The sequence below is a fragment of the Apus apus genome, chromosome 2 (genome assembly GCF_020740795.1).
Source record: "Apus apus isolate bApuApu2 chromosome 2, bApuApu2.pri.cur, whole genome shotgun sequence".
Taxonomy (NCBI): Eukaryota; Metazoa; Chordata; class Aves; order Apodiformes; family Apodidae; genus Apus; species Apus apus.
Genome location: NC_067283.1, coordinates 59,615,246 through 59,628,755, shown reverse-complemented (window position 1 = coordinate 59,628,755; position 13,510 = coordinate 59,615,246). Strand labels below are relative to the sequence as shown.

The window sequence follows — 13,510 nt, the reverse complement described above, 5'->3', positions numbered from 1 at the left end:
AGGTGTGTGTGCACATGATTACCTATCTCCCCTCTCCTTTATAATATATTCAGGGAACTTTATGTGAAAGCTTCTTTTTGGTGTAAAATATCTGTTAAAAGATACAGAAGGACCTAGAACTTGGATCCAAACACTTTAGGTAGCCCGTAGCTCGTTATAGGAGTATATCTCAGATACTGACAGCTGTATGTTTTCCTGGAGACTGATATTCTTAAATCTTTGTTCTAATTTGCTATCACTAAATGCTCTTGCTCTCATTAAATGAGGTTTGTAGAAACAAACAACAGATTATGAAATGTGAAAGTACTGACTGAGACACACAGTATGGTCACAGTTTTCAGAAAAGCCAAGGAGCTTGAGAACAGCCAAGTTAAATCAATGGCTTTAATTGCTTCTGAAATTTATTGGTCTGGAGAAGTCTCTGTGTACCGAGAAATATTTTGTTGTGCCTCAAGTTTCTGAGCGTAAAAATTGTGCTTGCGAAATAATGTAACAGTATTTGAATGTGTAGGAAGGATTATAATGTAACTTGGATGTGTTTCTTCATGTGCTGGGAGCTAATATTGTTTGGTAAGGTGACATTTTGGAAGGGGACAAAACCCAAAACACTCTTGTGATTGGTTTTCAGTACTGTATTCTTGTATAGAATACTACTGTTCATCACTGCATCAAGCTTCTTCCCTTCACTGTTTTTAAGTTGTTAGGAAAGGTTTACTTAAGTTGCTGTTAAATATAATTTTGAGTGTGCAGTTCCCAACAATTACCTCTATAGAGCTAAAATTCTAATGCAGGTGGCTGTGTCAGTTTCAAAATACGTCTGTCAAACATGCAGGCAGGTTTTTCTAGGCAAGATAATTGATGCTGGGTAGCGAAGTACAGATACATGGAGAAAAAAAACACTGCAGTCTAATACCAAGGGGAAAAAAAAAAAAAAAAAGGACAAACACTTAAGAAAATGTGCAGGGCTTATATTAGAGGTCAGAAGAATTTTCCCTGCTTCCTCTGAAAAATGTATATGAAAAAGAAAAATGTAGGGTATTTGTGAACAAGGCAGAACTTTGTCATTCTGCATTTAAAGTATGATCTAACCTTGTCTAGTGCCTGTATACCACGTTTCTTGTTTCATCTGTTCTGAATTGACAGGTAAGCTGAAGTTTGACCATTTCTTTTTTACCTAGGGATCAGGTTCCAAATGATGAACGACATAGTTCTTTTTGCTTGGAGTGTGTGTGAGTTTAACATACTAAGTTAAAGAAGGCATACTATTTTATTAAGACAGTGTTTTACCTGGTAGTATGTTGAAGAGCACATTATAACAAAATCAGGGGAAGATGCCTCAAGTATGAGACAGACAGTTGTGAAGTAAGACGTCTGTGGTTTTAGGTAACTCACATGTGCTCAGCATGGCATAGTGCATAGATGTCTATAGAATGAAGGGGCTACACAGTGAGATTTGCATTGTGGCAGTCTTCCTGGCCTGATAGCTGTAGTGTGTGCTGCTCACTCGTTCTCAACTGGCCTCTATATAACTGGCGTTAAAGCAGTTGTATGAATAACAAGAAGAATGCAGTTGTGGATGGATGGAAAAATGCCAAGATACCAACTCACACACAGCCAAGTAGTATTAATATGTGAGGAGCAGAAGAGAGATTACAGAGAAGCACTGTAGATTTTTGGGGTTTTTTTCGCAGAAAAATAGTGAAAGGGGTTAGAAGCTCCTCTAGCAGTTTCCATTCTCCACTGGGAGAAGTGGAAGACTGTCTCTTGTGGACTGGGCTCACTAGCTGTACTGTCACGAACGTGTTCTGCCAGCAGCGTCACTTTTTAGAGAAGGTGATGCAGAATGAATAGCTGCCTCTTGGGTAGCTGATCTTATGTGAAAAGTGCAAGTCCATTAACCAAACTTATTAATGGAAGAAAAGCTGACAGGCAACATTGGTCTACAGAAGAGCTTGAGGGATGGGACTTAATACAACCTCATGATTTATAAATGTATACATAAAGGTTAGCCAACATTGATTTACCTGCTTGGCTGCTACTACTCAAGGCCATTGGTGATCTAGGCACTAGCAGAGTTTGATGTGACCACCTGTGCATTCAGCATGGGAACATACAAAACAGCTCTGGGGACATGATGACAGTCAGAAGCAATGGGAGGGGGGTTGGGCAGAAAACTGGCTTTGGGATGAAAAGGAGCACTCTAGCTGAGGGAAGATGTGTAAGGTGGCTGCACCTGGTAGAAAGGTGGTGGCCACCCACCCAGGCTTGGGACCTGGCTTCCCAGCTTTTGGTGCGTGAGGGATATTGGCAGGAGCTCTGGTGGGGGTGTGAGCCCTCCCTCCTGGTGTGGGCAAGCAGTAGCCTCTCCTGCTGACTGCACTTGTGCCATCTTTAGAGGGTTGCTATGGGGCTGAGTGGTGGTGCCACCTGTTGCTTGCCAGGCCTCTGGAGACCATGCTCTCTGCATTTTGGGTGCTGGTAACACACCTCTGGGAATCTGCAGAGGATGTCTGAATCCAAGTGCCAGGAAATAATGAGAGAAATGTCCTCAGCATGGTGCAGTGCATTGATACTTCGAGGATGAAAGGCCTGCAGTGAGATTTGGGTTGTGGGAGTTTTCCTAGTGTGAGCTGGTAGCAAGAGTAGCACTGTGCTGGGTGGAAACGATTACCCACCTATTCCTACAAAAAGATTTAGCCTGATGACAGTCTGAAAGTCCAGCTAAAGAGGGCAGGGTGTTTACTGTGCTCAGGACGTGCAGGTGCATTTCACCTCAGCTGGAGTGTTTTGAAGGGAAGCGGGAACTCCCCATTAAAAAATGCCTGGGGTATGGTTACTGTAGATGGGTTTCTGAAAGCATCTGTCCGTGCAGGCAGGGAGCTGCATCTTGCACTCACTTTCTCCTTCTGGGATGTATTTGAAAGGGCCTGGATTTTGCTGAACAGGACCTTGACTGGAGGCAGGATGGAGCAGTTCTCTGCAGAAGTGAGGAGTATGAAGAGGAGCTGGGGTCCGTGGATGCTGGGGGGGCTGCAGGAGGAGGCAGTGCCATGGGGGAGCCTCTCCAGGGCCCCTCTGAGGCATGAGGACATAAGAAGTACGTGGAGCTCCTGGATCGAGTCCAGAGGGCCATAAAGATGATCAGAGGATTGGAGCACCTGTCCTATGAAGACAGAGAGTTGGGGTTGTTCAGCTTGGAGAAGAGAAGGCTCCAGGGAGACCTTTTAGTAGCTTTCCAGTGCATGAAGGGGCCTATAAGAAAACAGGAGAGGGACTGTTTAGAAGGGCTTGTAGTGAGAGCACAACAGGTAATGGGTCAAAACTGGAAGAGAGGAGATTTAGGTTAGACATTAGGAGGCCCAGGGAAGTTGTGGAAGCCTCCTTGAAAGTGTTCAAGGTAAGGTTGGACAGGGCTCTGAGCAACCTGATCTAGTGGGAAGTATCCTGGCCCACGCAAGAGGGTTGGAACTAGATCTTTAAGATCCCTTTCAACCCAAACCATTCTATGAGGCTGAGCTGGCTGGTGCCACTGCAGTGAAGGGACCCAGGACTGCCAGGGGACCATGTCTCTGGCAGAGCAGAGGTCCTTCTTACAAGCAAGACTTCTGCCACAAGTCTCTTTTGATACCATTTCTGTTCTTTATAAGGCATATTAGCTTGGACCAGAGACTTTCTAATAAAAAGTATTAAAAAATATTATTCTTCTAAGAAATAAAAGGTGAAATACTTATATAACAATTTGAAGTATTCTAATAAAAAATATTCAAGAAATTGTACCTATAATTCCAAAAGTTTAAGTTTGAAGCAGGATGACCCAGGCCAACAACAGCAAGAATAAAGATCTTTGAGTAGTTCAAGGCTCCTGGGGGAACAGAGCTTATGAAAAACATGTATTAAAAAAAACCCCACAACTTTCTTAGAGCAGATGCTTTTGTGTTTCCTGCTGGTTCAGTTGCCCTAAGCCACATGTGAGGAGCCCCAACATCAGAGAAAAAAAATTGTGCTGCCATCTACTGGTTATTACTCAGGTGTTAAGGTACTAGTAATAATGTCTGTTCTGAATGGTGAACAAATGGTCCAGCGGCTTGTGACATCATGGAACAAGCTGTGCAAAGTTTACTGTCACTTGTCCTGGTCTTCTCTGGTGGTATCTCCAGCTACAAGCTGGTTTCCTTATTTACTCATTTTCCCTCTTCTGAATTAAGGCCATAATGCTGAATTTACTGTAGTTTGTGATATTTTCATGTCTGTGCACATGAGTTCCTGGACCAACGAGGGTTTTCCCAGAATCTTAAAAATGCTCTTTTCTCACAACAGTTGAAACCTTTAGACTGTGTGTGTATCTATATCTGTGCCTGATTAGCCTCTTGAAATACCTGGTGAAATAAAATTTGTAGATTGCTAGTAACAAAAATAGTCATTATGGATTTGGCTCACTTCTATGCCAACAGTTTAGGACATCCATATTTATCCTTGATGTGAGGTTCACCTCTCAAAAAAGATTCAAAAGCTACATGGCAGTTTATGTACTGAAGAATTAAATTCTTGGGATGGTCCTGAATACTTCCTCTTGGGCATCTGCAGGAGGAAGTAAATTCATGTAAAGCGGCCAGTGCCTGATTTTGAGAATGAAATGGCACAGAAATTAGAGCTGAAGCAGTAGAGAAGTGCTACCTTAAAAAAAAATAAAAAAAAAATTGGAAAACTCCCAAATCAAGCAGCTGGAGCGTAATTAAACTTACGCTGTGATGCCACCTACAGGCTTTCTGTGCGGAACACAACCCTGGCCACAGTGTTTATATTTTTAATGTTAGGGTTGAAGGTTTTTTTCAAAACCACAAGAGCACGATGTCCCCTTGAGTCTATCAAAACAGATGTTTCCCACACTGTACATAGCTATTTCTGTATTTAATTCAAGGAAGTTATATTGCTGTTCAGAAACTTAGATATACTGGCTTCAGCAAATACAAATCTGAGCCAAACGCTTCATGCAATTTATGAACCACTTTTAGTTCCTGGTACAATCCACAGAAGTATTTCTTAAAAGACGCTTAGCACGTACTAGATATATTGTAAAAAAATGACCAAAGTAATACAGTCTATGCAAAATCTTTTGAATTAGTGAAAATATAACAGCAGTGGTTTTGAACCTATGAAGCTGATACATGTTTTGGAGAGCAATGGATTTCTGTATTAAAAGATTAGCATTTTGAAGCAGTGAATTAAATAAAACCTTAAAAAATGAATCCAAAGCTTTAACACAAATAGTTCAAAGTGAACATTCTAAAACCTAGACAAGACATCTGGTGTTAAACATTACAAGTAGAGACATCTGCATTATGGCTGTGAGTCTTTCACTAAACTGTGAATTTGGGGCAAGACCTTTCATTTCATGATACAGGAAAGGCCTTAATATATGAGGAAAAGTATGTACCTTTGAGAAATATGTGATAGGTATCTAAAATATTTTTAACTCACTTGACTGTTTTCCAACCACAGAACTGTAAGAGAATCATAGAATCATGATATTTTGTGTTTCAAGCAGTTTTCTTTACTACATACATCCTTGATGCAGTAAAAATTATGTGAAAAGCTCAAAGATACTTATTGAGTCACTGGCCCTTGGCCACACTCATGTTGTTTACCTCTGAGTTTTTAAATATTTATTAAAAAAACCCTTCTCTCTCTGAACATGATTGATGCGTAGTACTAGACTGTAATCAGGCCCTTGCAGATTTTTGAGTATGCTTACACCTGGTTTAAAATTGTTCTAAGAGTAATGAAATGCAACTTGGTTACTGATACGCTGTGCACTGTTCCTTAGGTCAGTGGGAGCAGCTCTTCTCTGACCAGACAGGCTTTCCTACAGTGCAATCTTTTTTACCCTTCAACACATGTTTAAAATACATCAGATGACTCATCCTGAAAATGCTTGTTTCTTTCCATAGGTACCCCAGCTGGCCAGTTCAGCTGCAAACCTCTGTGGTTTGAATATCTAAAACTGGTTAACCCAGCTTCAGGTTCAGCTGTGCTACTAGAAAGCATTTGATGATGGAAAAGAGAAGATCACCTCAGACTTACAAAACGGCAACTGTCATGAAATAAAGACAAAATAATGAAGTAACATCATCTGGCATTGTTACAATCAAGGCTGTGTTAGCTGTTTTGGCGTCACAACTAACGAATCTGGAAGGCTTGTAATTTAGCTCTCCCTTGCACACCACAGCTTGCCTGCCCTGAGGTGGTAGCTGCTCCTGACTAACATCCACATTTGCCTTGGTACTCGGAAGCTGCTTGTGGCCCTCACCAGGAAGGATGAGAGTGTTGCAGACTCAGAGGAAAATGAACTGCCACCGGTGGGTGCGTTTTAGAATGCAGCAATCCAAAGACAGCATTTTGACCCTTTTGCACACTTACAGATAGACAGCACTGTGTATACATTACATAACAAATCCAACAGTTTGATCCTGCATCTTTGATTGCCATTTGCACTACAAATCCAAACTTTAAAAGTATTAACTCCTGAAATTTAGATTATTTGCTAAAATAAATGGCTCTGCAGTGACCAAATGTGCTCTTCCTTAAGAGGCTGATACAGAGCCTGATACAAGGCAGTGTGAGATAAATATATTTATATACATATACATGTATATTTATCTGAGAGTCTCTTTGGCTTATGCAATGGGCTTTGTAAAAGCTCGTGGCCCAAAGAGGAGCAGGAGAAAGAGCACAAAGCAAGCAATGTACAAGCATTTACATGGAAGACAAAATGCCTTGGAAATGGTAGGTGCAGCAGCTGCTAGGAGGGCAAGTTGTTACCTGCAATTGTCAACCTTCATTTGTACTCCACATGGAACAGCAATGAGCTGGTCCCATTGTATAACAGCACCAGTTCAAAGAACATGCAGCAAGTTGCTGTCAAGTCTGACACTACTGCGGGGGATCAGTCTTATTTCCCAATACTACTTCTTTGTTGTTATTTTAGGATACATTTAACTAGAGAGTCATCTTGCAGTCCAGACTTCAAAAGGGAAACATCTAGGCCATGATCTTACAAGGCACTCATGTATTTATATTGGTTCCCAGGGCTTCCTAGACATAGTGTTGGTGTTGAAAAGTTTTGAAATATACTTTATTTTGTGAAAGGAAGACCTGGAAAAGTGTAATAAAATTCAGTAAAGATGTATAAATAACACTTTCCCTTTCAATCAAGAGACTAATCTCCAAGTTGTGACACTGGGTAAAGTAGGATAAAACTAGAGCATGGAAAAAAATTGTGAGGGCTATGAAGGGCCACTGCAGCTCTAAGTGCCAATTTCCTGCCCTCTCAACAGTGGCCTCACAGAGAACTATTACCTTCTCTGGAATTCAGAGATCCCAGATCCTGCTGGACTCCAAACTCAAGCCGTAAGTGTAAGCCAGAAATCCCTTGCTTTTATTTGCTCTGGTATTTGCCCCTGTGGTTTATCTATGCCTAAGGGGTGTACAAACAGGCACTGCTGGCATCTCAGCTTCACTGCCAGCCTGTTGAGAAGAGCCAAATTACTAAACTGAAACAAAACCAAAGCATCCCTCCAGAGCCAATTATTGACAATAACTCTGGTTTTCAGCTGAAAATAATGTTTTGTAAATGTGTCACCTGAGTTCTGGTATAAAAGCAACAAACTGTCTTACACTGTTTTGAAGTGCCCTTGTGCCGTCTTCATTTCTTCTTAAGCCAACCTAGATTTCCATACAGGTGGTGAGAATATAATTAGCAAAATTAGAACATCATTAACAAAATCAGAATTACATGGAAAACTCACCTGAAACCTGTATCAAATTTCTCCCCATTAGGTTAAAATTTTATAACCTGCAAGTAACAACAGGCCTGGTTTCTTCCATCTTTTCTCCTAGTTAATTTGAATTTAAAACTATAAGTAAACAGTTTCTTCATTTCTCTTGAGGTCGTTCAAGGTCTTAAAAAAAACAAGAAAATACTTAAGTACCTAAGTACTTCTGTTCACCCAGCAAAAGGAACCTAAGCCATGTAAGCTTTGGATGCTGGACTTACGCTATGGAATTTAGGATTATAGGAACTCTCATTGGTTCTGTACGTGTTTAATCTAACCACTCAAAATCTTCACTGATTTCTAGCAACTGCTGGACACACATTTGAATTCAAAAATCTCTGGGCTTAAATTCTACTTTTTTCAGATTCATCATAGAAATTCAGGGAACTTTTGTGGTATTGTCCTTCATTCAAAAAAATCTTCGTAGCTGTAAGAAGACCACACATGTCACTATGCATTCTGTTCCACAAAAGGTATGTTTTTAAGCTCTTGATGAATTGTGTGGCATATATATGTGTATGTGTGTATTTTCTTAAGCCTTTCCTTTCATTTTAGTAGGCATTGATTGCTTCAGCTAAATGCTAAGCGAGTAACAGGCTACATGTTGAAGAGATACTTGCTAATGATTTGGGAAAAATAAGGAATTCAAGAAGCCATATGAATTTCTTGCAGTTTCTGGTTAGATCATTGAAACCGTTTCAGTTCAATAAGCTTTGCAAATGAGTTCATTATGCATGTGTCCAAGTTTCTAAAGAATTGGCAGAAGAAATTTCAGAACAGATCAACATATTCAGCAAGGTTTTTGTATCCAGACTTTGATGATTATGTTAATGAGTCACAGAATCATAGAATCATGAGTAGTCAGGGTTGGAAGGGACCTTAAAGATCATCTAGTGCCAAACCCCCTGCATGGGCAGGGACACCTCCCACTAGACCAGGTTGTTCAAGGCCCCATCCAACCTGGCCTTAAACACTGTCAGGGAGTGGGCAGCTTGGGGAGCTAAGCAACCTGTTCCAGTATCTCACCACCCTCACACTAAATAATTTCCTCCTAATGTCTAATAAAAATCTCCCCTCTTCCAATTTTAAGCCATTACCCCTTGTTCTCTCTCCAGTCTTCCTGGAGATATTTGGCAAGAACACTTCCAGAGATTATCTCTGGAATTTAGTATTTGCACTAATCTACCTTAAATATGAAAGTGCTCTTCACTCATAGAGAACAAAATAGAGTGATATGCTTAGCAAAGCAATTGATGGAGGTTTCAAATAAACTAACTCTCAGCTTGCAAGTATGCATGTCTAGTCACTTAGTTTGCTTTGGAAGAGATTTGAATCTTAATGTTTAGGTACTGGTAAGGTAGTAATTGTGTCCTTAACATTTGTGAAGTTTTCCAGGTGTAAGTGAGAGAAGTCTCTTCCAAATTAAAGCAGAGGATGACTGTAACCTTTCCCAAGAAGGTCCCATAAAGACATCTGTGTTCTTATTCTACAGTTGTACAGTTCTAGTATTGAGTCTGACATGCATAGCATAAGTTTACATGCTGTGTACAGATTTGGTAAAAAACATACCCCCAAAACTCGCTTGAAATGTACTTTATTTGGAAACATTAAACTGTGTGAGTACCAAATTGCACTTAGTTTTAAGTGTTGATTTGAGAGAGAAAGAAAAATACACACTATATTGCACTCATAGACAAGGACACACGATGAAGAGTTTTAGTAAAATAAAAAGCTTTAATACTCTTGCATTTAGAGAATTTAGCAGAAAATAACTGCTACAAACATGCTACAACATACATGTTCAACAAGTTTTCAGTGCTTTCTTTCAAAGTTCAGCATTGTGGCAAAACCAAGCTTTTCTGTATATATTTCAAAAGTTGGCTATCATAATACTGATATAAAAAACTTCATATAGACTAAGGTCAGGTGCATAAAATACAGTAAGTAATAAAACATACTGTTTGTATAAACATTTAAAGTATAGATTTCATTAGATAACATGCAAATACTGCAATATTTTAAATGGCACTTAAATATAGATATTGAGATTTTTTTAATATAATTTTTGCATCAAAGATGAGATTTTGCAATGTACAAAACTATAAAAAGAACATATTTCTTCATTGAAGTCAGGTACTAGTATAGAGCTTGATTGTCAGTTTACAAGCATTGAGCCCAATGTCCTGCAAATCTTCACTTGTCCAAGTAAAGATGTCTACTGAATTAGGCCCAGGGCCAGTTAGTTTTCTTCATAATAAAACATGAAAGCATATTTACATGAGAACGAACTCTTAAATTTTTGGTAAGGAAATTAAGTAGCAGCAATTTGTTTCTTCCAAAAATGATGTTGGAAGTAGGTGCATGCTTTTCGTTGTCACTGATACACATCTGAGTAACATAAAATAAACCTTCTCCAATAAACTCAGAACATTATTTTGTTCACCGCTGGAAAAAAACCCCTGTAAGATCCCTTATTGCAAAAATCATAAATCCATCAAGTCAGAACCTTCCAGAGTATTTTTATGTTTCCAAAATCAATGAAAAACATTCTAATTGTGCTGAAACAGTCATCTGACTAGTAATGAATAAAAGAATAATCTTTTCACATTATTTCAAATACTTCTAGTTCTTCATTGAAAAGTATTAGTTAATAAAATCTTCTACAAATTCTGTTTTCTGGTTCAGTGATCAACAGTTCTGAATGTCCTTCACAATATAAAACACCACAATACTCAGGCATATTTTCTAAGCAATTATATGCAATATATTAATCCTGACAAGGTGAATAAAAGGCTTGTGAACAGGGAGTGCAGATCAGGCTCCACTTTAACAGAAGGAGAAGAAATGCTAAAGGAAACTTGTACTTGAGATGCAATCAGAGCTGACAGCGGTACATGTGATGCTAATGTTGGACTGTCTGAATTGATCAGTGACTCTATCTTTTCTGCTTCTTTATTGCAGGCTTCAATCTAAGAAAAAAAAAAAGAAGGAAAGAAAATCCAACTTAATCCCAATCAGCACATAAGATTTAGATAATTTTGGGGAGTATTTCTTAGAAAACATATTGGAGCTCTTACCACAGAGTTTGGTACTATGAAAACTACCTTGGAAGCCCTGAGTAGTAGCAAAAGTGAAGGAAGGAAGCTACATCCACATTACTGTGTGTGATGTGATTTGTATGTGGATGCCCAAAAGCTCACCCTAAATTATAACTAAAGTAAGTACCTCTAAAGCTGAGGACTTCCTGATTGACCAAGATAACTTTCTTGAAGTCTGCAAGGGTGGAAAAATTAGGGTTTTCTGTTTATTGGGATTTTTCTTCCAAATCAGGAAAAACAGATTTCTTTTTCTGGAACTAAAAGGTTTCCATTTCCCCACTGACAAGATGATAATTAGGAATTTATCATAGAAAATCCTTTTTTTTCCACCTTACCTTCTACTGCAACCCCTTTGCTACTGTGTCTCTTTAACAGCTTTGCAAGCTACATCTGGTGAAGTTTTAATTTGACAAACTTAGTATCTGGATGCCAAAACCTTTGAAATTTGAGGAACTTCTAATTCAGCAATGGGTTTCATCAGTGAGACAGGCGGGTTGTCCCAGGTCTCAGTTGGCCTCTCTGATTTCAGAGAGTCCTCCTCTCCCCCATGAGTCTGACAGCACCTCCTGCAGATGGAATGAGAGCTGACCAGATTGGCAAAGCTCAAGACCTTATTTCCTAAGTCCTGGTAACATTGTAGGCTCTTTCTGCTAAAGAAGGAGACATAAATTGGAGCTGAGTTGGACATAGTAGAGTTGCTTCAGTAGCATGGCCAAGAAAAATACACACAATATATCTGTCTAAAAAATATCTACCCTATTAGATACTGCAGGTTGCAAAATTTATGGCAGTGGTTATTTCCCCTCACACTATACCATAACTTTTGCCCATTCCAAGCAATTCTGAGCATGCAAAATTAGATTGTAGAAATAAAATGGAAATGGAAAGCAACCATTAATATAAAATAAACACCAAGGAAATGAACCTCCTGAATTCTGTTTGTATTGTAACAGATAAGAGAGAGATTGTGGGCAAGTTTTCTCTCCCCTACCTTTTCAAAGCTAAATCCTTCATTGTATACTAGTACATATCAACATGCCAGGAAACAGAATGAACCAGTAAGAGCACCTAAACTGCAAAGGCACTTCATTATCAAGTGCTGTCAGCAGGGCCAGGTAAGACTATAAACAACTATATGATGGCAAGGAATTATGTTCCTTTTAATAGGAAAAATATATTCTCACTGGTCTTGCAAAGCTTAACAAGCAGAAAGTAAAAATGAAGCAACAGCTCCAAGACAATATTAATGCAATACACAGCCAAAGCCTTGCCTGTGTTGCCTTGAACTGCTCCTAAGAAAATACTGTAAGAACTTTGAGCTGCATTTGTTGGTTTACCTTTAGAGTGTAGTACTGTGAGTGTAAGATTCTTGTTGCTAGCATGAACTAGCTATGACACAGCAGGTTGGGCAGCTTATTGGAATGTTCTTTACTTTTTAAGTTCATAATAACATTTTGGGGTCTCCCAGCACTTTCTACCCTAAAGTGGAAAGTAATATCAAAACTAGGATGATGTCAGAATAGTATCAACAGATACTACTGCTTAACATCAGGACACGCACGATGTATGAATATGATCTCAATATGTATGATGTGCTTCAGCCTAATATCACGTAAACTTCAATCTACATTTAACCCTGACACCAAAGACAAAACAGTACCATTTCATATGCAAGTATGCACTTCATATAAAATTAGTATTAATGTAAGAGGTCATTTAGTAATTTATTTATTTTCCTCAATTTATATTTTCTGTTATTTTAGCCAAAGAATGTTGAGGGTTTTGCATTTATTACTTCTAAAATTAAAATAATGCTACTGTATCCTTGGCTTTTCTTCAGCTTCCCTCTCTGATCACCCACACTCAAAAGCCTCTTACCAGAAATGCAGGATTCTTAAAATCTATTTTACCATTCGTAATACTAGCTATTCAGATTGAAGTTACTAGATAAATGCTCATGTGTTCAGTATGCAGGAAAATGCACAGTTTCAAAACTTCTATATTGAAAATAGTAAAGTGTACACATATAAAACCAGAAGTAAATTCATACTGGGTAAACAAAATAAAAACATAGTCTACCTGCAATGGTTTGGGGTTCTGATCCACAGGAATGATGAGAATCACAATTTCAGATTCTATGCTTAAGTATCCAAACACATCACACTGTGGCACTGAGACATGCAGGCGGATTTTTTCGAGGATGTCAAGTACTGTTATAGGCTTTTTATTTGTTACCTGGAAGAAAACAAAGAACTTCATGGATGATGTAATATTACGCAAAATTACATTTGTCCTCTTCAGTTTCAACAACTTGATGTCATGCCAGAAAATCTCTTTTGTTCATTAAGCTGCTCAGTTTTAATCTCTAGCAAAAAAAACCCCAAACCCAAGCCCCCAGCCATAAGAAAAGTGAAGGGAAAAAAAATATTTCCTTCTTAAATTAACCATGTTTTGATATGTATAGTTCTCCACTGTGATGGTGAGTATGTGCACATATTGTGTGCTTCAAAATAATGTAAGTGGTTATCTGTTACAGTGGCTTGCACTCCCATGCTGGGAAACAAGAGGCAGAGCAGTCCT

General features: G+C 38.9%; 1 protein-coding gene across 3 annotated transcripts in view; it reads right to left on the bottom strand.

Moving 5' to 3' along the window:
* Nucleotides 1-9,546: 9,546 nt before the first annotated feature.
* RECK (reversion inducing cysteine rich protein with kazal motifs) overlaps nt 9,547-13,510 on the bottom strand; it is a 71,653-nt gene continuing 67,689 nt past the window's right edge. For all 3 annotated transcript variants that reach the window (XM_051612821.1, XM_051612819.1, XM_051612820.1), the window contains 2 exons: nt 13,010-13,165; nt 9,547-10,801 (listed from right to left, as the gene is read on the bottom strand). In XM_051612821.1, coding sequence (XP_051468781.1) covers nt 10,586-10,801; nt 13,010-13,165 — 372 coding nt within the window. In that variant the 3' untranslated portion in view covers nt 9,547-10,585. The remainder of the gene's footprint in view (nt 10,802-13,009; nt 13,166-13,510) is intronic.